The 25,897-nt window shown below is 43.0% G+C and overlaps 1 protein-coding gene and 1 long non-coding RNA gene across 2 annotated transcripts in view; both read right to left on the reverse strand.

The window, feature by feature from the left end:
• LOC101915948 (vesicle-associated membrane protein 2-like) overlaps positions 1 to 24,629 on the reverse strand; it is a 47,817-nt gene extending 23,188 nt beyond the window's left edge. Inside the window, exon 1 of the mRNA XM_055817471.1 lies at positions 24,445 to 24,629. Coding sequence (XP_055673446.1) covers positions 24,445 to 24,446 — 2 coding nt within the window. The 5' untranslated portion in view covers positions 24,447 to 24,629. The remainder of the gene's footprint in view (positions 1 to 24,444) is intronic.
• On the reverse strand, positions 23,504 to 24,255 carry LOC129785399 (uncharacterized). Its single transcript, XR_008749455.1, has 2 exons — positions 23,784 to 24,255; positions 23,504 to 23,684 (listed from the first exon to the last, which is right to left on the reverse strand). It is a non-coding gene; the product is annotated as an uncharacterized LOC129785399 (long non-coding RNA).
• Positions 24,630 to 25,897: the final 1,268 nt, after the last annotated feature.

Raw genomic sequence — 25,897 nt, forward strand, 5'->3', positions numbered from 1 at the left:
GAAAGTGGCACCAGAGTGGTAAATAAATAAATGCATACAATAAGGGCCCACCAGCATGACTAACTTTCCTAGATCCTACAGAGAACAGAAAGGGGCACAGCATGTAAATTCATGCACCTTGTATCTGTGCGGAAACAGAAACATTCCTCACCAATTAGAAGGTCAAATAATACCCTCATTCACAAATTCCTTTTGGGCGGCCAGGAACACACTGCCTCCCAGCCCTTTTCCTCTTACCTCACTGCTACTCGCCCAACTCTTTCACATTACGAACAGCTACTAAGCAACAGGAGGTTTGCAGGGAGTGAGTCATCCTCGTGTGGCTGAAAGGCTGAGCGCAGGATGGAGATTAGTGACCTGACAATGCACAGCCCCAGAATCATTGTGCTTCCAGATAACCAACGTGGTCCCTGAATGCAGCAAAATTTAATAAATGATAAGTGCTTGAAAGGGATACAATTAGGAGTCATGTCTTATCATTCTCAGAAATAGATGTGTTAGCCTAGAAGTAAGACTGCTATGTTAGATGCACAGTCAACATGTAGCATTAAGCATTCCATACCAATAAAGTATTCCCTTAAAGTTAATTAGCCAATAATTACATTAGATTTATTTAGATTGCATTATGAAATCTTTAGGCTTTGGACAGATAGTAAAAATGTTGGGAACTAAGAAAAAGGGAAGTGGGGCACAATCACACAAGATCAGCCAGTTCCCAATGTAAACAACAGATTTTGACATAACTGGGAGTGTCTCTGGCAGGAGACATCCTTTTGACTGAAGTTTTACCTTCCCCCCCAAACCCTAGCAGAATAACAAAAAATAGAAAATTTATCTGGAAAAGGCCTCGGGAGTTATCTTGACCGTTGCCTTATCTCCAGGCAGGACGGACTTCTCCTTCAGGTCTGAAACAGGTCCATCTGCCTCAGCCTTGTCTGGTTTCCCCCCCAGTAATATTTGTATCAGATATTTTCATGGTTCATTTAGTGCTTTTACCTCAAGCAAAGCTCCTAGGACACCAGACAGAGCCATTAATCCCTGCAAGTAGGCTTTGCAATATTTAGTCTTAGGGCCCCTAAGTAAAGGCTGGCCAAAACGTACCTGTAGCATAGGTCCCTCAATCATGAATCAGCTGATGGACTAGAAGATTTAGAGAAGAAAGAGCTGGAAGCTGTGAATATGAAGAATCTGTGTGCCTGCATGGAAACCTTAACAGCAAGCTCTTTATTTTATCCATGAAGTCCTAGAGTGGCTGAACATCTACAGAGCAATTCAGTACAAGAAATGAACAGAAATAATTTTCCTTGCTAAGTTTGGCAGAAATCACATTGGCTGTGGAGGAAGCATCTACAAAATCTTTTTGCAAAATACATTTTAAACTGTAAAGGGACCTGTTTAAGTCAAAGCAGAGCTCTCTCATTTCCTGATCTCTTTAAAACTGGGTTATTTCAGTTTCCTAGTCTTAATTAGAATTGGGTAACTTCCTAAAAATATTAATATACTCATAAAAATAAAATTTTCAGTACCTGCTGTCTCTGAATATTTAGATGAGTTAACTGAGACAAATGTTATCAGAAAGATAAACTACAATGTTATTGCAAAAGCAGATTTTGAAGCCTGATTCTAGTGTTCAAATTGAAGATAAAATTACAGAATTAGTCTAGTCTAAATGAACAAATCATTTCAGTTTTTTCCATCAGATTTCAAGCAAAAACAACTATACAGCATGTGAGTTATCCACTGAATAAAAATTCTCAGAGATTACTTTCAAATTATTTTTAAGAAAAATTGTTAGATGCTCAGATTTCTCATAGGCAATTCCAAATGGAAAAATCAAAGAAATAATAACATGTGAAGTATTGATTCACTTCAAAAACCATAAAAGTTACTAGTGCAAGACTTTGTTATGCAGGCTATTTAAAAGAAACTGAAGTAATTCCACATGTGTATATTATGTGTGTACGTATCTCAAAACATCAAAACCACGTACCATCCAAGCTCAGGGAGAAGATGCTAAATTCTTCAGTCTAGCAAACCAAAATATAATGGTCTAAGATTAGAGGGTTATCAATTCAAATGGTTAAATGAAAGGCAGATTCCAAATTAAAAACCTGAACATCATCAAACCAATCCTTGCTGTAATTCAAACTCTTAATGGATTAAAAAAGTAAACTGTGAAATAGTATAGCCATATGACACAAGAAGTCAAAATTTAATTTTGGCTTTAGTTTGTGCTCCAAGCTGCAGTTCATTTGAAAAAAAACCAACAACCCTCTATTTCAATTAATTTTATTTTTACCAATAACTGCTAAATCAAATTTAGCATAAAGTATATGCATATGTTTGGTGATTATGCTAATCTCACCATACTGCTACAGCCAAGTTATCTAAGAAAATTAAATTTAATCTGTAACATGCAGAAAAACCAATTTTGTTAACAATGTCATCTTCTGGGGCATTGCTTATTTTAAAGGTTTTCTTTCTATTTATTTTGCTCATATACTCTTTATATAAAGTCACTAAACACTAACAGAGATTCTTAAGTCTTTCATGAGTCAAAAGAACAGCACAGTATCCAATAATGAACCAGTGATCATCACAATCTCAGCAACACTCATCCAACCAAGCGTAGTTAAAGCAGATCTATTTTTTGCTTTGTGCTCATATAGGAAAGTAAATGCAACAAAAAAAGATGATCCACCTTCTTTTATCGAGGGTGAACCTGATAGTTTTTGACTCCACTCTTGCACTCTATCATAATGTTCTCTGGACAAAGCTGTACCAAACTCATTGTTTCTCTCCAGTAAGTTTTCTGCAGAATCAGGACCTCAAAAATGTTGAAACATCTGAGTTGTTGCACAGCACAACAGCTTTTTTTAAAAATGAATGCAAGTTCTTACTGGTTGCAACAGTCGTGCTGCATTTACATGGTTACCAGCAGCCATTGTAAGTAACGCACTACCTGTGCAGATGTGGATTAATACCAGTATTTCTGCAAGGAGCCCGAAACTAGTGTAAGAGAACAGTTTGTAAGTGGTTATCGATATCTTGAGACCACATAACTATGTTTTATGGCAACATTCCAGAAAACCTGCTGCATACTTCTATATGTAATCTTTCTGAACAATACTGCAACGATAGAGAACCTTCTAACACTCTTTGCTAAGCATTTTTTCTTATTAATATTTTGACTAAAATTTTATGAGATTCAGTAGATTTGCAGAGCCTGATTTTCTGGAAAAGACTATTTCAGAAGTTTGCAGTACTACTTTGTACTGGTTTGGATTTTTTTTCCTTTTTTTGTAAGAACTTCAACTCAGCCATCAATCTTGCACATGCAGTTTTACACCTGAAACTAATTAGAGACATTTTTTACCTGCCTACCTGATGGCATCTGCAGGTAGTTCAGAGGTTTTTCTTGAATTCAGTAAGATTACTCTCCTACCATCATAAAGGAAAAATGGCCAATCTGACACAGGTATTTTAGTTGTGAGAAATGCCTTGATGAATTGCATTTAATCTGAAGAGCTTTCTAATCATGTAAATTCAGAGCATTCTGTCAAGTGAATATGCCTGAATCACACGTATTTGGTTTAACTCATACTGAAAAAAATGATTGCACTTGCAGCACTCTGTCATCATCTTAAGAAAGCAATTATAGTAAAATATTACTGTCACAACTCCACAATGTATCAGGCAATGTCCAAGGAGCTTTTAATCGTAGGGTATAGCTCCATCTTACCATTTTGGATGTCCTGTGGTACAACTGGGGACAATTGTCAATGTCCAAAAGGAAAGAATATTTTTGCTTGGTTCAGTTACAAGAAGCAGCAAATACGTAGGCATTAAACTATTCTGACTGTATCCATTAAACACACTTTCCAGAATGTATAACCTTGTATGAATGTATTGAGTCAAAAGAAAGAAGAGGCAGGTCTGGGTCTGCTAATCCTTTCTTTTATTGATTTGTCAGTTATTACTTTGAAGATATGTATTGGACTCACTCAGAAATTTCTCCGTGGTACACACCACAGAATGAAACATAGATTTCAGTAAAGGTGCCAAAAGAAGTGTATTAGTAATGGCTTGCCTTATTTTTATCATTTGTGTGTTAGTTTGCTTGGAAATTAAATGCATCAAAACAGAAGAAATACTCGGTCCACTAGCTTATTTATTTACAGAACAAATGCTCACAGTATCTTATCAGACTACTACACTTTGTATACAGTTTCTGCCTTTTCTGTGGTTAGGGTCCCCAATGAGTTTTATTGATACCAAGACTGAGTCTTAGACCTTCTACTCGTCTAAAACACCAGCAACATTCAGAATTACTCCATTTATTCCCTGGTTTATGACGTCATTCATTAAAAAGCAACCTTTGCAGACTGCATGATGAATTACTCCATGAGTAACCAAACCAATAAAGCCTGGCCTCATACCTGAAATTGCTACATGACTCCCCAGTAGCCAAAATACCTTGAACTTACCTCCCTTACCATCTTGCAAGACTTGCTACCTCGTAATACTTCCAGTTCCTGCCCCATCCACTAGCTCTCCTCCACCCTTTCCCCTTCTACTGAGCATCAGAGCATTTGCTGGTGTGGTGAATTCTGGACCATCCCTGCATTCAGCCAACCACAGTAACTAACGGCTCCTGTGCTTCTCTTACCAACTTTTCCTCAGCTGGCAACAATAACTTGGGCCTCATCTCCACCTAACCACTGATTTCCCAACAGCTTTGAGGTTTTAGATTTTAGATTTTCCCAACCACGCTACCAAGTTTAGCAGAATAATACAGAGGCAACGACACAAACTGCGTTTCCTTGGAAAGGCAGAACAAAGCCAGCACCGTTTAAAAGCCTTGCATGTAGACACCTCTTTTTAACCTCTACTTTTGTTACTGTTATTCAAACATGTGTTGTGCCTCGGTCACGTCAGTGGCTCTCCAGTAGAGGAAGACACTGTTCATTTTATGTAGAAGTTATATAACAAATGAGCAGGCTATCATACAGCTTTCACTTTTCTTCTTTTCTTCTGTATTCGGTCACTCAACTGCCCTGAGTAGAACAATATGAAAAATGTGGAGTGTTTTGAAACTAGAAATAAAAGCATCCACCACAAATGTCTGTATTGATTTCAGTTCAGAATAAAATTAAAAATATTTTTTGTCTGAAAATCCACATACTTGGCCAGTGAATAATAATACGTAGTCCAAAGACATATCCATTAAGAAAAATCCTTCTGGAAGAGCGTGACGGAACAGTTCAGTTCTAAATACTCAAAGTACTTTAAAAATCTTCTTAGAAAAGTCAACTCCAATTGCCTTCTGTCTCAACCACAGACCCATTCTGCAGAACAGTAGTTGAAGAATGTTGTATTGTACTTGCCTACATTACTTATTAACCATTCTCATATGATCACTTTGATGACAGATTTTAAGTGTCATTTAGGATTTATTTTCTATCACTTCTTTCAAAAGTGTTAAACATAGGGGTACACGCATAGACATGTGCATACACCAATCCATTAATGTAATCTATATTTAGTTTCTGCAACTTGGCATTTAACAAGCCACCAGTATTGTCTCCCAACCTTATATGTATCACTCTCTATTTTACTTTTTTCCTTTCCTTTTTCAAACCTTTCCAGCCTAGAAAGAAGTGGATAGCTCATATACAGAAGATTTTTAGCTGGAAAAAAAAGGTTGTGGCTTCAGAGTTACTTCACTTTGTAGCAACTGGAGATCTGCCTCAGAATTTATACAGAAAACATAGCAATCTTCAAGCACTATTAAGAAAAGCTTTGTAATTTCTTAAGTCAAAGTAATTGGTATGAGAAAAGAAAGAAGCTGACAGAATAGAAAGAAATTAGGGAGAGAAAAAGAACCCTGAGCAATAAATTACTTGTAACATCATTTCTCTAGTTTCATCCCCCACAGACTCTCAGTGGAAAACAAAGGGGGAGAACTAGTGATGCCTCATTTCATTGTTATCTACAGATAGCATCCAAAAACTATAATTTCTTTAGGACAGTAGTTCAGAGTTATCCCAGCCGCAGGTCCACATTGAGTCAATTGCACAACGGACTTCTGAGCAAGGCAAATGTGGAAGCTACAGATGGGTAGTTGCACTCCCTGGTATGTGCTGTACAGTGAGATATGGGCTCCTTAACGAAGCAGCCTACACGTAACTGGCACAAACAGCCTCTGGAGGTAGACCTGTACAGAAAATCTGTAGTGGAAAAAAAACTTTGTAGATGTTTAAGTACTTTTAATTGGGTGAAATACTCATAACAGATCAACACATGTCTTTTGTGACAAGAGGTTTATAGAAAAATAAACTAGTTTAAAAAATCAGTTCAGGATTTTTTTCAAATTTCATCTGTAACTGCCTGCTGGAGACCATTCTCTAAATTGAGCAAATCTTTCTGAATTATTTATTACAAAGAGTATTGGCTATGAAAGCTATACCTTATTCAGTGCTTGAATATTTTACACACCATTTCTACTGTTACATTCATGATAAAGACAGCCCAAATGTATTTTGACCCATGGTTCATTTACTGTTAGGGGCAAACCTTGGTCCTCTCAGGCTTGGCTGTTAGTTTTTGGAACTTGTGAATGTCTAACCAAAGCCTCTTAAGATCAACAAGAGAATAAACGTGCTTCTGCAACAGCTATTGCAGGATGAACAGTTCTTTGTAGTGAGAGTCCTAGTATTGCTTCTGTTTGCAGTCTTTGCAAGTATTTAACTCCCATCCAATTAGGCACAATTTCTGAACAATGAAACCCTCTGGTTCATGGCATCTGTAACACAGATAAGTATCTTTGTTTAGCTTGTTAGCTTATAGGGAGAGGGAGCATCTCTTGCAATATTTGTACATGATCAAGAAAAGCAGAGACTCTGAACGCTACTGTAATACCAAACACTAACAGTTTTAATGTGGATCTGTTGTTCCTTTCAAGAAAATATGAAAATTAAAGCAACACCTAATGCTCTATCTCAGCCACACTAATCCTGTGAAAGCAGTGACTCACCTAGTAATGGCTTTCCATAAATTAGGCAGCTAAAAATGGGTAGGAAGCATGAGACCATTAACACTTCCTGTAGTGTAAATTCTTTCACTGCATGTGAAGAAAAACCATGGCAGTAAAAATAAAAGGTGTCAGCACCCATCATGTTTAGAGATGTTGTTAATAATTCAAGCCTTCCTCCTTTGGAGCGTATGGTTTTAGAATGAATCATTCTCTATTTCCTTTTTCAAATGAAAACTGAGGTTTTGTTGCTCACTAATTCCATACGTTTTCTTCCCAGCTATTAAAAGAGAAGAGATTAATATAGCTAATTGCATGTGTTGCCAGCATCATCTCATAGTAGTACCCTACTGCAGCAATTTTTGTATGTTATCATCTATCATACTTCAGCACTGAAACAGAAATGATTAGTGGTAAAATTGCCAATGTACAGAAGAGAAGCCATACATAACTTTGGGAAATGAAGAGATGGAAGAGGAGGCGGCATTGCACATTTATACCCGTGAATGATCTTTGGGAATAGCACCCCATTTACTACACAGAGCAGGTCAGTTGGCTCTGGACTTGGAACACCACATGCCAGAAGGGCACCACCATGATTAAGAAAATAGAAAGAGGAAAAAAAAAAAAAAAAAAAAAAAGCCTTTGTGCAACATCCTTGTTTATTGCTTTTGAAGAAATTAAGGAATTTGCAGATTATGAGGTGCCAAGCTACTAGCCCTTATATACAAACATCTGTGTAGGCCCAGAATGTAAGTGATAAGCCGCAATTGCTGCAGAGTTTGGTTAAGATCCACAACTCCAAACATCTATTTTAGATAATAAAAGCAAAAGATACAACTGTGGTGCCAGCCATAACATAAAGTGCACAATTTTCTCACGACACAGAAAAGAATACAACAGACTCTCTCACCTTTTCTAGGAGAATGGAACATGGACATCGTACTCGGAGCTGGCAAAGGCCTCAATACTGTAACAGTTACTGACATATTGCATAAGTTACTCAATGGTAGCTGTCCAATTACTGCTTCTATATTTTATTATTGTCCTATTATCAAGAATTCTTAATATCAGATATTCAGGTCTAGGTCTCTTGTTTTCTCATTTCTTGCTGGGTACAGTAATAACATTTCTAATCAAACCCCCTTTGTTCTATCCAACCCAGCTTTGCTGCATCTAGTTTTTTGTTTCTCTGGCCTATACTACACTGAACAAGATCTTAAGAGAATAGATGAAACAAGTGTTTTGCCAGTAATAACTGAATTTTGTACTCATGTTGCTCTACTCTTTCTGGAGTATTCACCCACTAGAATTTATGCCTTTTTGTAATTGTTTCTCATCATAGGGACAGACAAGAAAGACTACTGTTCTCACAGCTGCTAGAAACGGAAAAAGTATTTCTAGTTTAATGTGAAGCTGTCTAACAAAACAAAAAGCTGACAATTTTATTTTTAATTAAGTTAAATATATTTAATTTGAAGTTGCCTGTGAGCTGGAAGCAACACAGTTCAACCACTTCTTGGAAGTTTAAAAAATAATAAATATCATAGAGCAGAGGCAGTATTAATAAGGAGGGAGGTCAGGGACACGAGGATTTACCCGGGTCTTAATCCCTCCCTTGCCCCATCTGGTAACAACACCTCTCCCATAGCATGTAGTCACAGGCAAGACACTGCACTTCTAAATACACTCCAGTATTGATCAGCTCTCCACCAGATCATCAGTACGCAGGTGTCTCACATACACAAACGTTTCTTGCCTCCAGTCACTGGAGAGGCAGGTTGTTTCTTAAGAACTGTGAAAAAGAAAATGAGGAACTGACCCAGAGGGTATAGTGGGTGTTGCTAAGAGGGGCAGGCAACAAACGCCGGGTTCTCACTCAACGTAGACATCACTGTTGATCCAGGAAACAACTGGCAGGTTTGTGGAGATCCAACTACTCAAACATACCAAGAAATAAACCAGAAGGACAAACAGCAACACCTAGAGATAGCTGTGGGTGGCTGAGTAACTCTCAGTAGGTCCAACACTTAACTTTGCAATTAGTGCAGGTGAACCTCGTGGTGCATGTAAAGCACCAGCACAAGTCCCCTGGGACTTCTGCTTTGTGGTGGGACTGGGGGAAGGATGGGTGATGAAATAAGAGAAGCGAGGTGCAGCCTCTGCTTTCCCACAGAAACCCAGCACAGCCTTGGGTAAAGTCACCTGATCCTAGCTTCTCGAGAGGCATTTCAAACGTCCGATTCCCACAGATGTGTATGCCACAGAGCAAGATACTTGAGGATCTGTCTTTGTGCCTTAGCTGTAGTTGTCTGTTTCTGTATGATTGTGAGGCATCACACACTGCAGCAATGAAGAAAGCACATAGATACCTATAGCAGTACAGATGACCTTTGATAACAACAACCTGAACAAAAGTTTTCCCAGAGTTATTCACCTGTGAACATTTCCTAGCTCACCAGAAGGGTTTCTGCCTTTTTTTTTTTTCCTTTAACTCCTCCTATTTTTTGACCGTAGCAGGACCTAATCAGACTATTCAAGTGACTTTAAGAATTATTATGATTACATCAGTCTGAGAAGGTCTGGTTGCACTACAGAGTGCATTAGGCTGTAGTCACCAGCACAGAGCACCACAGCAGAGCAGGAATCCAGGACTGCAACTCCAAGGTTACCTCAACGCCACCTAAGTGGAGGCTGTGCCAGGCATGAAGAAAGAAATCCCTATTCCTGTGCTAGTAGTCCTTTAGCTACAACATATAATCTCAAGTCCTTAGCTAGCCATCTAACTATCCTTTATCTCCAACAAAAAACCACACTGTCCTATTTCCCTCTTTTATGTTTGAACCTACCATTTTCTCCAGGTGTTTTTTTTTATCTTGTCGTAATCCATCACCTTCATGTGCTTTGATCTTTCCATAAGGAATTTATTTTCTCTCTTCAAAGATCTTTTCTAGTGAGAAGATATTTTCCCCAGTCCATAACTTCTGTTCCCTTCACATGTCACAGCCTGACTGCTTCCCCCCCCCTTTTTTTTTTTAATTTAATGACATTTAAGAAATCAAATTTCAAATCAGAAGTGAGCCAGGCAATTTTATTCCTGATGGTACAAGATGTGGCCTCTGATGAAAAAAACCTAAGAGACAGACATTGTTCACACACTGCTGGAGCAAATGCGCTCCACAAAAGGTTTTGCAAGGCGGAGCAGAAGATAGTCAAAGGTAGTCAGAGCTAGTCATAGATCAAAGGTGAGGAAAGAGGCAAAAAAGAAAGGGCAAGGCAGGGATGGTTATGTTTTACCCAGTAACCCACTTCACATGAGGCTGACCGGACCAGAACATCTTTCCTTCTACCAGCAGCGTGCTATTACAGCCTGTTACTCCTCTATTTCACTCATCACTTCACTGGTACTTACTATCATATGTATCACCAAACACCAGCACATTGCAGGGGATACAAAGAACCATGAATAGCAGAAGCCAACACCCCAAAAGCCACCTTCCCAGCCAAACAGTAAGGGTTGTGGCAGGCTGTTTTATTTCCTAGTACTTTGAGAGAAGTTACTCTCAAAGGAAGAGGACTGAAGTCTTAAAATCTTTTAAAATGTCAATTTCTGGAGCATTGTGATGCAGACAAAATCCCACACTAACTCAATCCTGTGAGACAAATTTGGAGGACATCAGCAAATGTTCATTAAAGCTCTGGGACAATCATAAGCATGTAAGAGAACTATATAAATCACTTTTATTCACGCTACTACATTTAAACCAGGATATTCTATCTTCTCTCCCAATTCCCATTAACAGTTGCTAATTCTGAAGGAAAAAAATCCATACATATATAAAAAATGGCATATATAATATATAAAAAGGCTGTATTTGTCTTAGCTTTTCAACAAAATTTGAATTCTTTGGTTCATTTGTCAGTGTTTATATAGTGTAAATCTGTGCAGTGCCGAGGTTGCCAGTACCACTGTCTTTAAGACACAGAGGGGTATTTTGATTGGTTTTAGCCTATTAAAACCATTATCCTAATTAAAATTCATTGTTTGTTCCCCCACTTAAAAAAAAGTAGTTTTAGAGGGAAATCTCTCACCCATCTCTTCAAGGAGTTTTCAGCTTTATGCATTCTCTTGAACTTTCGAATCGCTGCCAGCTTGTCTGCTCCATGTTGTTGCTCAGCCCTGGGGTACCAGATGTAAGACAGCCAGGGCCTAGGAGCTATTTACACATTCCTCTTTATTTCAGCCAATTGTATATGGCTAAGACAGGACTATTGCTATATGCCAAGAATCAGTTTGCTTTACTTACATGTATGTTGCAGACTGGGGACAAGGAGGAATGAGCAAGATGCTGGATGCATCCTCTTCTACCGAGTATGGTATTACACAGTCCACAACCTTTGGCTTTTATGAACAGGGCTAGTTCTTGTGCAGTCAACAGCCACACGCTGTCCCTCTATGAAATGTATTCTCTATTACTCTGATGCTATAGACATAACTTCGAATAGTTCTTGCTGTCTTGTTGTCATTAAACTTGCTGTAACGGAGACCTCCACGTAGAGAAGATAAGCACCAACACATCCTGTCTAAAGCAAAGTACTACTCGGAAGAAACAAATACTCTTCCAAGGCAGATTGCCTGAACTGGGACAGCAGCTGCCTCAGTGGACTGGAGATGAGGCCCCCAAAACAAGAGGCTGAATTCCAACATTTTAATTTGTCAAACAACTTCTCCATTTCAGATAGTTTCAAACCCAAACAAAACTAATTGCCTATCCCAAAACAACCCATCTAATGCACACATATGCAAAAAATACCAGCCTCTCAGGATTTTACTTCTAAAGACAGAGCAAAACACTGAGATGTCAAACAGAACATGCTTTGCATCATTATGCTTATATGCAGAATAGCTCTTGCACAGCATCATGGAAACACCTAAATTGAGCATTCTCTACACACATTTGCACAACGCAGCTGTCATTTAAAACACTTGCAATTTGAAAAAATTCTGCATGCTCCTAGTCAGAGGTGTTTGTTCCTGTGCTGAATATCTTCTCACCTCAAAATCTCACACTTGTGGAGCATTAATATCCCCAAGTTGATCTTACAAAAAGGTCAGTTTACTTGGCTTTTTGATCTCCGAGTTAAGCATCTTGAGCACTTACCTGAATATGCCCAAGAAAAAGTTCTATATAAAATCTATATTGTACTTGGAAATACAAAATACACTACATTGTGGAAAAGTAAAAGCTTCTCAAGAACAGCCCTATTTTGGTTACGGCAGTAACTACAAGGAATTCCCAGTTCCAGACACCCCTCATTACTTGGGCAGAGGTCTAGTAACTAAAGATAACTAAACAAAGTCCTTAAGTCAAAAAAGACTTAAAAGGGAGAAGCACAATATCTTCCCTTTGTTCCACTTTGAAGACAGGAGGACAGAGACAGCAGCAATTTTTTTCACTGTGCAACAGTGAGGCGGTGTGATGTCTAATGTAGCAGTGGGCTATGCCCCCCAGCCTGTCCTTGTGTCCTCTTTGCTCAGTCTCTCTGTAGCTATAATAGAAAGAAATCAGAAGCAATTTCTTCCATCCCAAAGACACATGATCCTGATTCAGCCCTGCTATATTGACAGACACGGGTTAGCAGTAGAAGCAATGGTATTGCCCAGATAGTAGTTCCTGCATGGATACTACGTAGGGAGATTTATCTTGTTTCTTCGTTTTTAGCAGGACAGAGATCCTATTTCTTTTCACTCTACTCCCAGTCTATGTGTTCAGTATAAAGCCAGTCAGCCTTTGTCCAAAAAGCTCTTTAACTGGAAACAGGGAAAGGATGGCTTAGCACGACCACCTCTCTACTTCTGCACGTACATAGCAAGAATACCTAGAATTCTACTAGCTAATTAGAAGAGTTTGGGAGAGAGAAAGCTTTGCTTAAAATGCCAAGTCTCCATTACGAAACACTATTGGACTGTTGGGCTGATCTGCTCAGAGGTCTCACCATCTCTCGTGTGCCTAGTGTTTTTGCAAATGTCTGAGGCATCCACGATGCTGCTGTTTGAGATGTAAGATTAAAGTAAAAGAAGCCTTCTCCATTCCTGACAATTCTCATTTTTCTATACTGCTCCTGAGAAAAGGATTTACAAGGTTGGCGCTTGGCAGAACAGAAAATGCAAAAGCTCTATTTGGCATAAGGAGTCAAGGCCCCCACCTTAACTCCTTACATATTCTAAATTAATCTTCTTTTGTCCTCAGCCTACAAGTCTTTTCTGCTACGAAAGAATGCAACCAAGTTTGCCTAGTTTATTCGCTCAAAGAGACAGCCAAGAAGAATAAACTCAGATTATTCTACGTTGACCAAATTAAAGGAAATTGTGGCTCAGAGCAGAGGGATTCCCTTTGTTTATTTAACAACACAAGGGAATTTCTGCAATTCTGTCTTCTATCACCACTGACAGCCTGTTTGATGTGTTTGTGCTGCTAGAGCCCCACAACACACTCTACCGTCCCAGCAGAGATTCAGAGGAAGGCCATTTCCATGGGCAGTCAGGCTAGGAGCCTCTGGCACGTGGAGCTGTAGTTGGCGCTTGCTGGCTGGTGAATCTATAACCTACCTGTAACCAAGCCACCTCAGGAAGGGAGATGTCTCAAATACGGGTGGACATTCACATTCACCACTGGGAAGTTGCAGGGGAAGGCAGATTCCAAGAGAGACCAGCTGCAGGTTAACAAGGGACCACAGTGAAAACAACAGAAACCTGTACTGGGCATATGAGTCACCGCCGGAGACACCTGGCTGCCGCCACTGCTCTGTGTCTGAGCTGCCAAGGGACTAACAGCGGCTCGGCACAGCAAGCCGCAAGGGTAAACACCTACACTTGTCTCCTCTTCCCCATCACTCACCAAGTTGCTGTCCCTTGCCTGTTACTCACAATACTTCCCCACCACCCTCCAAATAAGAGGAGTTTCTCAGTTTCTATCCTAAATCCCAGATGACAAGTTTTTTAAAGATCTGAAAAATCTTTATCAAGTACCTTCCTTTGCTATTTACATGCATAATCCTATAAGCAACATGCACAATCAGTTTCAAAGCAAACCAAAGACTATAGAAATAAACATAAACCCTTGGAAAAAAAAAAAAAAAAGTCCTTTCAACTAGAGGAGCTTTGCAAATGGTTGTGTATATCCAAACACTGAAGCACAGCTACTCTGGTCCAGGTTGGGGGAACAGCTGCCTTTGCTGTAAAACAGATTCAGTCCTATAGACAAACAATGCTAGAACAAACCCAGAGACAAGCACCATCACCAAACTATTAAAAAAACCCATCAAAACCAAAAGGCGCACTTTTACATTAAACGAACATGTAGGTAGTCACTGGCTAAGTTTTGTTAAATGTTTTACAATATTTGGGGATTTTTCAGTTTCACTCAGCAAAGTACATAATGCTTGGTTTGCTAGGCATTACCTTCTGAACTACATGTTTTCTACTTTTTAAAATGTTTTCCTTCAAGCTGTGCAATGCTACTGCAGCATCTTGGAGTGAAAGTACCTTGTACAGAGTGATTTAGCTCTGAGCTGAGCCTGATCTAGAGCCATTAGCCACGGTGCCTCTGAGGATTTTGGATTTAACTTCCTAAACAGATAGGACCTCTTGGACTCCTCTTCTCGTTGCTGGGTAGCACTTCATCTTCTAAGGGACTTCAATACCAGCAACCATTCAGTGCAATCAAACTCCGGTTTTCTGAAGTTCTTGCCCTTGCTACAAGCACTACGGATTCCTCCAAGACTACGGCAAGTTACCTGGAAATCTGGGTACCTCTTGTTCACTGACAACACACAGGAACGAGGTATTTCTGAGACAGGAACTCTGCTCTTCCCTCTGGGCACAATGCTCCCTTCCCCAAGGTGCAGGCCCCCTCGTTTCATACACACACACTATCCGACCGGTTCAGCTCTTTCCTCTGTCCAGGTATAGAGAGTGTTTGATTCTGTAATTGTTATGTTTTAAGTCTAAGTGCCTTCTTCCTGCCTAACAAGTTTCACCATCCAGACTGCTCAGGAAATAGGAAGGGCTGGGAGAGGGGCTCGGGACTGACAACAGGCTTTATTTCCAGAACTGTGGTGGTGAAGGAGATCCTCAAACAGCTATCTGGGAGTCAGCAACCAGAAAAATACTAACTTGCGTAGTTCGTAACTGGCTTTGTCAGGTCGGAGTTGAACAAGAAGAGCACCTGTCAGCTGTGGTTTCTGAAGGAGATCATTCTACCGCTAAAGCATTTCAGTGTCTGCACAGAACTTAAAATCAAATCCGCCTCATTCTCTCCTAGGGTTAACTGCACAGAATTGTCACAAGGGCAACAAACATGCTAATGCAAGGTTCTTCGCTTTAACATTGCTGCTGTGGCCATGAATCAGTTACAAAGACGAAATACAAGAGACCATGTTGCTTCACATACGTGAAACAATTGAGAACTGACATGCAAAACATGCAGGTCAGTGTCAACACGCCAAGACACACAGGGCACACTCCACCTTTCCATTCCCTTCTCCTCGTCTCCCTGAAACATTCAACGGAAAAAAGCATCAAAGCGTTCAGTGGCTTGAAATATTTTTGTGTTTATATCATCTAGTAAACAAAGTTGCTGAAAAATGTCACCGTGTGATCTTCATGTATGTGTGGGAGACAGTATCACAGCTGTCAGGGAATGACTGTACACCTCCTTGCTGGAAACAAGTAGTCATACATTTCAGAAGCAGACTTTTATAGCCTGGTGGGATCTCTGCTAAACACTTGGGATATCCAGACTGTTGACTGCTTCCAGGAAGATATCTGCTGATTCATCCTGGCAGCACCTGCTCTCAAGCTGAGCTCTCCCTGGATCCCAGTCAGCAGAAAGGCTCTCAACCGCAGTGCTGACACCAGCCCAGAGAATTCTGCCTTGAAATTCTCAAGTAAGCTGATGGGCTATAAGTCATCATCAAATCTCAGCCAGCTTTTGAAGTGTAGGAAGCAACCAGCTACCCAAAGCCTTCTGGAAGGACTGTTTGGTCACTCGGTGCAGTTGTGATGGAAAACAAACAAAGCTATATTTATACAGAACTGTCCTCTGCAAATACGAGTACTTGCCCAGAACCAGGGCTAGCAAATCCAGCTTGCAGCACCCACCGCCCTCACCCTGTACGAGGGGTGCAAGGTCATTCTGCCAGAGCTTTGCTTATTGATGCTCGATCTGATGCTGATTTAGGAATCTTGGCATCTTTACCAAGAGGTAGCTCCAACTATCTTGTGGCAACTGTTTGGTAAGTTCCGACCCCACTCAGGATGTTTGGCAGCACGAAGTGCCATGCCAGTCAGTTTAGCTGCTCGGTGATAGCACAAAGTGCTCCATGCTTTTCAGGGTTAGGTGACAACTTTGGGTTTGCTGCTATTGATTAAAGCTCTTTGTTTCTTTGCTTCCCCTCCCCTTTCCCCTGCTGAATTGTCACCATGGGTGACAGCTGTTAAGTGCAACTATTCTCTCTGTGCACACACTGGAAATGGATACTGCTGGAGACACAAGAAAGAGAAGGGGGGGACCATTCTCTATAAGAGCTATTGGCAAACCTTGCTGGAGTTCAGCAAGCTTTCCCACAGATCGACTTAGAGAGTGAGTGCACAAGAAGAAATGTCCGGTCTTAGAATTCCCCTCTAAACCCCAAACTATCACAAAAAAGCACTATCCCATGCAACAGCCTGTGCCAACAGCTGCAGGTTTATGCTCTGAAGCAGCCGTGCCCTTCACCTTCCTGCAGCACACCGTAATTAGGGCCCTGAGCAGGGCCATATTCACTAGCATGATAAAGAGGAGCTATTTTTGTATATGAATTCAAATGAACAAATGTAATTTCTAACCATTAACCTCCTGAAGCAGATAACAAGTGGGTTTAGGGATAATTAATGATTTTCTTTGTTTCTAGGAAAGCTTTACCAGAACCCATATATTTCTAAAACACTGGCACATTGCCTGACTCAGGACCTTGGTGTCTAAAAGGGCAACCAGTGCGTTACAACACCCCCACCTCCCAGAGCCAGACCCCTGCCCTTCTGCAGGTGCAGAGGAGATGCTGGGAAGCCTGTAGAGCCAATTCTTAAGTCCTTTCCTTCACAGATCCACGCTTGCTCTTACAGAGGCAACGATGTTTCAGTAGAGCAGAGTACTTTGGGGCTCGCTTGGAAGTTCAGAGACTGATTCCAGCAAGAACTGCAGTTCACAGGGCTTACTGGGAAAGCTCACTCCTCGCTCTTCTCCAGAGGTACGTGAAATCTAGACTGAGGAAGGAGATCTGGAGAGGCAGGGAAGATGCTGGGCTAAGGATCTGTCCTGCTTCCGACAGCCCAAACCCAAGAGATACCTGCTGCCAGCATGGATATAAGGAGCGCTCCACAGCTGAAGGATCCCCCGCCACAGCCATGCCCTGAAGCAACACAGTCTTTTGTGCTAACTCATCAGCTACCATTCTGGTAGATACACCAGGGATTAAACCAACCATTTCCAGAAGTTACAAACTGAGTTGAAAAAGCCACAGCTCTGTAGCAGTGGGTCAGAACTCCTGTCTTGGTCAGCACACCACAAATCCGTAACCTTGCCTACTACCAGCAATTCCTCTCTCTTCCAGTCCACTGCATGCGACTGTGAGATTCTCCTCTAACTTTATGTAAGCACATATGGTTTTATTAAAATGTGCGCTCTGCACTGCTGAGAACAGCATTTACAGGGCAACAGAACAATAGCTTTTTGCAAACTACCAAGCTACTGCAAGACATGGTGTAGAGAGATGGGAGCAGACACCAAGCTAGAGAAGATTGCATGGAATATGAAAGATGAGAAAGCTCACTTGCAAGAAACCTGGTTTTTGTTCCCTGTGGGAGAAATACAAACTTTTGCATTCAAGCCAAATTTAATAATGCATTCCAGGGATCTGCATTTTTTTTTTAACTCCCACATTTCCTCCCTTCCCAAATACCATGTTTTCGCCTTCTATTACAGGTATTCCTGTGGCATACACTACCAACAGGTTGAAGATAAAAGTGCTACCAAGTTATCATGGATGAAAAGTCAGTATCTTGGACGCTTGGAATACAGCCAAACATTAGTTTAATTAACTTCAACATATTCAGTTTTGTCTGACCTTTTCAAATGGTAGCACAGGAGCACTGAGGTTGGAAGGAACCTCTGGAGATCATCTAGTCTAGCCCTCTGCTCAGAGCAGGGCCCACTAGATGAAGTTGCTTAGGACATTGTCCAGTCGGATTTTTTAATCCCTCCAAAAACATTTCACAAAACATCTCTCCTTGTTCAGGAGATGCAATACAGTCCTTTAAGAAGCTATTTAAAAACAAAATTTTGCAACTGAACTTCAAACAATGCAAAGTAGTCTTGATAATTTTGTAATATAACACACATTTTGCTGCATCCTGAACGGGACATAAGAAGCATTTCCTTACAATGACTGCATTTTTAATACTGTTCAATTTTTCAATTTCATTATATAAATTCCCATCTGGATCTAGTGTGAGCATCTTAAAAGAAAATCAGCATCTATCCAGTATCAGGCACTAACAACACTTCAGTACAGCACTTATTGCTGTCTGTTTCCTCTCTTAATCTCTTTTCTGGACCATGTAAGGAGTTTTGTAAAATCTGTGGACACTTCCTTTCCTACTTAGACTCCAGCACAAGGACATCATTTGATGAAGCAGGACACATCACAGCCTTCGGCGTATTCCCACCAGTGCTGTTTCTGTCTCCAGCTTCTTGCAAAGGCTGTCTCAATTCTGCATGGTATTGACGTGTTTCATAATAATAAAAACTCTGGTGAAGCACTGATTCCTCACAAACACAAATTGTCAGCTAGTTGGTGCTTCCAACATGCAAGCAAGCTATGGCTCTGATACATAAACATGCAGTGAAAGCACTTGATTCCAATACATTTACCAGTTTACATTTAGAGACCGCTGCAATAGATGAGAATGTACTTTAAAAAAAAAGAAACAACAAACACCCCACCACCCCAATTCCTGAAACAATGTGGGGTTTATCTTCTAAAAGGCCATCGTAGGAGAATGTCTGTTTTCTAGAAGAGTTCCTTTTGACCCTGCGATACTGATTCAAGCAGCTGTAAGGTAACACATGATAAATTAAATTTCTTTCTCATTTACTCTGAAATAGAAATACTTGCATTTTCCTGCATATTTCTCATTGAATTTTGCATCTGAAGAGATAAAGGAACTTGATCAGATAATTCAGATCATTTGGTCAGGAACTTTCATTCTAATTATTTCACCCAGTACAAGAAGCTACAATATAATTGCAACTGACAAAACACTTACTTGCAAATGTACAGACAGATCTTTTTCAATGAGTTACTACTTTACACAGAAAAAACATCAGGTTGCCATAACTTAGCAGTTAAAAAAATCCAAAACACCACCTTGCAATCATTTGGTGGGTGTTCAGTGGATAATGGAAAAGAGTTTAGAGGGCTCAAGTACAAACATCAGGGAAAAAGGAATTGCATCATTACAAAACACCAGCCTAGTTAACTGCTGGTAATGACTACAAATAATGACAGTAGAGAGCACTGAATGACGTAGGTGGGAGCATATTCTCTTTAAGTCGTAATTGCCTAAAATGAGCAGTTCAGTCAATTTGAACTTATTTGGGACAGCCTGTACTGGCCCTTCCAGGGCACCGCTGGCATTTGGCTAAAGCTGTCAGTGAGAAACCTCCATGTGTTCTGCATCCTACAAACGGTGGCAGAACAGCAGCGGAAGGGGAAAACATGTTTCATACATCGCTTTCCTTTCTTCAGCCATGCCTCTTCACCCCAAGCCATCCACACAAACATGGGTGTGCCTGGTGCTCTACAGCCTAATTACTGATTTTTCAAGAAGACATTGATTATCTAAATAGCATCTAAAAAGGGGAAATGCTCATCTGGTTAACCAGTTCAGCTTCCACTACAGCCACATTAAGTGTCCTGTGAGTCACCCCACAGCTGGAACTATCCATGCAAAATGCCTGGAAGTCAACAGCAACTAGTTATGGCTGATGCATAACACAATGAATGAGCGCCAAGTCGCAAGGAAAGGGACCACTGGACTAAATATATTTGGGTTTCATGCACCTCATTGTTAGCCTGTTTTGAAGAATGTTTATTGTGACATTCACTTTGTCTGTACTTGTCACACGTAATTCCCAGTTGCGCCCATTCTGGGATTATTTTCTTCACTGAGGTCCTCAAGACACCATTCAGTTTGATCTCTACATTTTAAAAGACTCATTACCCAAATATCCAAAAGATTTATGACCTGCTTGGGCCACCCTTCTTTCAAACGGCAAGCGTATAAGGAATAACACTTAACATGTGGCTGGAAGCATCTATTTCTAATGCAAGACAGAAAGAAGATGCCTGTGTGCATGATGCCACAAAAGAGCCAGTGAAGGGAAAAAACCAATGAACACAACACATACATCCCTCTGTTGAGGTCTTAAAGTGGCAAACAACAACAGCTCCTATTCCTAACGCCCTTACTTCAAGGCTCTTACTCAGAGCTGTGAGTCTTAGAACCAGCAAACAAGGGTCAGAATAGAACCATGCTGAAAACGGGGCCCTTTCACCCCTCAGCATCCTCTTCTCCTGCACACAGCTGTGCTCCACCGAGTACAGCCTGGTTATTTTCACTACAAGCTCCACTACATCCTTTAAATGAGAACAACCACCCACTCGGTCACAACTATGCTTGTGTGAACCAATACTACAGGACTCTCAAAACCACTGGTCCCTCTGGCTGATGGGGGAGGCAGTCAGAAAACGTCAAGACTGACTGTAGCTTGTCTGGGTCTGAGGCAGCTGGCCACCAGATGTAAAACCCTGAGAGCTCCAGTGGATGCCAATCTTCTTGCAACCGTGGATTTTCGGAGCTCTTTTAGAACATATTTCTAAGGGAACACAGACACTTAGCAGCACAGAACAGATGTACCATTTAGAAAATGTACCCCTCCATTTTACGCTAGTTATACTTCCCTAGGACATGCACTGGCTGCACTCGCTTCTGTAAGCCACCGAGCTCCCCAAAAGCAGGGGGTCAGGACTGGGTAGAGAGCTGTACTAAATTGGTTTGTCTCCGCTGATCAGTACAAGAGAAGGGCAAGGTAGGGAGATTTTGCTGAGTTTCATAAAATTATGCCCACAAAACCAGGGCTAAGTACTGCTCTACTAACAGCAGGAGACCATGGCCATGCCATTCTTTTCAGAGAAACCAAACAGACATTCAACCAGAACAGACTCATTACAATTGCTGGAACCATTTTAATCCTATCCATCCCCACTAGGATGTTACTCCTTGCTGCTCTAAAATAGGCAGAAGGGTTGGGTGGTTTGGTTTTGTTTTTTTCAGAAAGCTCTAACTGCTACCCGAGGAATGAGATACAGCAAGGCAATTCCGCCGGGGGGAGAGCCAGGTGCTTTGCTTTGCTCCTTGTCTCACAAAAGTTGTACCCTGCCATAGAGCACATTTGTATTGGATTAATGTAATCAAAGGCACCCTGCTGTCTGCTCACTGACCTATCTGTAAACAACAGATGCCATGATGTCATGAACTTCTACTATATATAATTACCTATTGAGATGTGACCATTGTAAAAGAAACAAACCAATATACTTCACCTGCCGCTGTCAGTCTGTTTTCCAGAGAGGAACAAAGCCTATAAGTGCCCCAACTTTAAGCACCGTTTTCTTCTCCTCATCTCCCTTCACTGCTCCTCATATCTCCTCTAAGTAAGTTTGCGTGCTCTCCCTTACACCTGGAACAATCTTCCTAGCAGCACTGGTATGGTCCAACCCATCTCCATTCTTGCTTTAGATCCCTCTTATATCTTTTCATTCAATCTTCTTATGCCACAGCATCCTCTCCTCTGCCTGCACCAAGGTGAAAGATGTCTGTTACCTGAACGTGTCTTACCTGCCCTGGATCGTACTCACTGCAACAGAGACCACAGATTCCCACCTCACGTAAATCAGTGCAGGTTTGCTGGGGTGACACACAATCATGAACCCCAGAGAAGACGGTGAATAAGGAATACTGTTCTCTGATCTCCAACATGAGAGTAAGGTCAGGCAGAACCTGCTACCTGCTAGCTCAGAAACAATAGGACGTGGCTTTCGCACCGGCCCAGTCCAGCTGTGGAGCTCTGTGCCACAGTACGCTGCAAATGGAGCAACTGGACACCTGACTGAAAGAACAACAAAACCCAGTGCGAGTCAGGAACGATAAAGAACTCTCCTCAGGTTCGGACACTCCCCAAGCCTTACATGCCTGGCAGCTGGGGAAGAATTCTGGGAATACCACTGCATACCCACTGCTTTCTTGTACTCTCCCCTAAGCACTCCCTGCTAGCTACTTCAGAGGACAGCACACCAGGAGAGATGGATCTGTCACTTGACCCAGCAAAGGAGTTCTTCACTGACACTAGATCCCACACGCTGAAGACACAGCGTCATGTCTCATGCGCATGTCTGTATACACGCAAGAAGAGTCCGTGTTTGCAATACTCTATCGGTGTAAGATTAGAAGTAACCTCTGCAGAGTATTTGGTGCTCACTAGCAATTGGCTTCTACAGCCCTATGAACTACAACTGTAGCTGCTGCTACAAGTCAGTAGCTAATACACATTTATCTCTGTTGTTCATCAGTAACTCAGAAGGTACTGGGACATGATATTCATGCAGATGTTAAAAAAAAAAAGTTTTCATTACAATATCTGGCAATGAAACAGAAGCCAACTGACAATGACAAGCTGCTTATTTGTCTTGGCTTCATTTCAATTATCAGACTGGAAGTCTATATGGCCAAAGTAGGCAAAAACTGCCTTCTTTTCTTCTGATTTTTGTCAGAAGTCTGATGCAAGTCCCCTATAGAAGAGGTATGACCAAGTTCTACTAGTGTCACCCTTTCTGCTTTATTTAGAAATGCTCTCTTGAAGACCTAGACACGCCAAAACCAAAACATATACCGATTGAGTTAAACATTATCTGAATTATTGCTTTGTGTCTTAACAGCTTCGATCGTATAATACCGCAGCAGCAAACTCTTGTATTAATCACAGAAAAAAATCTCACATATAAATAAAAGTATTTGATGTCATCATCTGGCTCCTGATATAAGCACAACTAGGCAACAGAAGCTTACAATGAACTGCCTTTTGCTAGATGGAGTTCAGTGTTTACCTAAGGAATCTTCTTTTAGATAAGTTATTTTTTTTTCCTTCCAAGGAGTTCCTTGCTTTGGAAACATTTTAGACAACATAGACAAAAGCTTATTGTCTGAGATATTATATAGGAAATAACATTAAAGAAAAAAGCAAACATTTCACAATATGTGATGGTAGACTATTCTGAAAAACCCTCGTGAAGAACAGTTAGTTACTGGCAATATTTTAATAGTAATTTAATCACAGATTGCCAGGACTGTTTCCACTCCTTATCTTCTCTGAATCAACCAAGCTCCAGTTCTTCCAAGAGCACCCAAAACCAGCAGATATTTGGTCCCATACACCAGCACATGAGTGACTCTTTGCTTTAGCCATCTTCTCTGGCGGTCCCTTAGGAGTCACTGGGAATGCACAGTGAATTGAGACAATAGTGAAATGATGCGTTCAAGCCACCTGAATTCTTTTGTGAATGAACAGGGGGCTGATCCGCCCCTACTTACCTCAGCACACTTGTTTCAGCACTGACTTTGGGGGGTTCAGCACTGCCTAGCAGAGAGCGTTAATTAAAGCGTTGATGCTCAACGTAAGGGCTCGGGAGAGGTATTTGAAGAGATGCAAGCAAGAAGAAACGGATTATTATCCGGCGCTGCTGACAGGAGGCCGTGGGTGCTGGGGATGGGGCTGAGCTGCTCAGGCTGCCAGTCCTGGGGAGGGAACGTCTCACGGAACAGCGAGGACAGGCAGGACCCGCTGGCCGTGGCTCCGCCGGGTGACTCAGGCAGTTCTGCATCGCTGCCTCGGACCTGTCGAGGGTCTCGGCCCCGCGCTGCCCCTCGGGCCGACCCGGGTCAGTACCGTGCCAGCCACCCCCTCCCGCTGCCCGGCGGGCGGGTACGCCCCGCAGACCCGCCGAGGCTCGCAGGTTGCTGGCAGCAGCAGCACCACACCGGACTTCGGGGCTGCGGGCACCGCACACCCCCGGCCCCGCCCGGGACCCCCGCTCAGGGCGCCGCAGCCCCCTCCCGCCCCCAGCCCCCCGCCGCACGGAGCCGCCCCCCCGGCTGCGGGAGCAGCAGGGCAGCGCCCCGCGGCGCCCCCCGAGCCCTACAGCCCCGCGGCCGCCCGCGCCCCGGGGGGGGGCCGGGCCGCCCCGCTACTCACATGGCGGCGACCGAGGGGCGCCGGGCGGCTCCGGCAAAGATGGCTTTCGGCGCCGCTGCCGGCAGCCTCCTAGCACCGTCGGCGCGGCGGCGGAGAGAGGAGGGGTAGGCACCGGCTACTGAGCATGCCTGCGCCGCACATCACGGAGCGGGGAGCGGCGGGGCCCCCTCCCCACCCCCGGCAGGTCCGGGAGGGACGGGCGCCGCCGCCGCCCCTCCCCCTCCCCTCCCCCCCCACCCGCGGGCGGGAGCTGTCCCGGGGCGGCGGGGCCATCCCGCCGGGGGTCCCAGCTGGAGACCTTCGTGCGTGCCTGCAGCCACCGGCCCGGTCCCCCCGCGGGATGGGGGAGGGCGGGGGGGCCGTGACGGGGGGTACCGCGGGGCAGAGCCGGCGGCGGGTGGGCAGCGAGGGCAGCCGTGGGTGCTTCGGCAGGGGCGTCCCTCGGGCGGAACCGCGCCCTGGCCCCGGCCCGGCGCTCCTGGCTCGGGCTCCTCGCAGCCCCCACGTCCCAGCTCCCCCGAGCCCCCTGGCTAGCGCAGCGCTGCTCTCGCTCGCCCCCGGCCCGGTGCGGGGCCAAACACCCGAGGCAGAACGTGCCCCTCTGCGGCCATCACGGGCTCCAGCCAGACACCAAGGACGCAGCAAGCCTACGCCGTCATTTTCTCAAGAAGTGGGACCTTGCTGTTGCTGTCCGCAGTGACACCTTGCTTCGGTTTAATTGTAAAAAGACACTCCACCGGTCACCGCTGTCCCTAACTTTCCGCCAGCCTCAGTGACAGCTAGCACAAGACTTTAAAACCAGGCATCCACCCAAGCAGGGCGAGAGCTTACCCAGAACACAGCCAGAACAGATGCTTCTGCAAGTATCTGGACCTCAGATCCTGGGATTCCTGTTGGGGATAAATGCATCTGCGTTATCACATCAAATCTGTGTCTTCTGCGTGCAATGACTCCTCAAAGCAACAGGCAAAGGTGCAGGCGTTAGGGGTGAGCGGCGCATCAGCCCCGGTTTCCAAACTGGGTATCATCAACCAGCTGAGTATTTTCATGGAAAAAGAAAGTAGCCAGCGCGTGTGACAGCACCCACAGCAGTGGCACACAGCCCAGCCACCAGACACTTGGTTATTACCTAAATCCAGGCTGAGGTGCTGTCGCGGCCTGGTTCAGGTGCGAGCCCCCAGCCACCAGCGCAGACGGGGAAGCAGCCCCTTGGAGCGGTGCAACACCCCAGAGCAGCGGGGCCACAAGGACCTTCTGCCTCTGCCAACTCAGAGCTTGCTCACTGCGTTGAAGACTCATCATACCTACTGCCACTGGAGGGTGAGATTCTGTCTCTTCCACTGAAGCTAATTATTTGCATGAATAAATAAATATCACTTAGGGCAGCACTTTGAGCTCTAGTTTTCTACATTCGACCACATCGCTGAGGGCTTGCTCACATATTGCACTCATA

Source organism: Falco peregrinus, chromosome 12 (assembly GCF_023634155.1).
Source record: "Falco peregrinus isolate bFalPer1 chromosome 12, bFalPer1.pri, whole genome shotgun sequence".
NCBI lineage: Eukaryota > Metazoa > Chordata > Aves > Falconiformes > Falconidae > Falco > Falco peregrinus.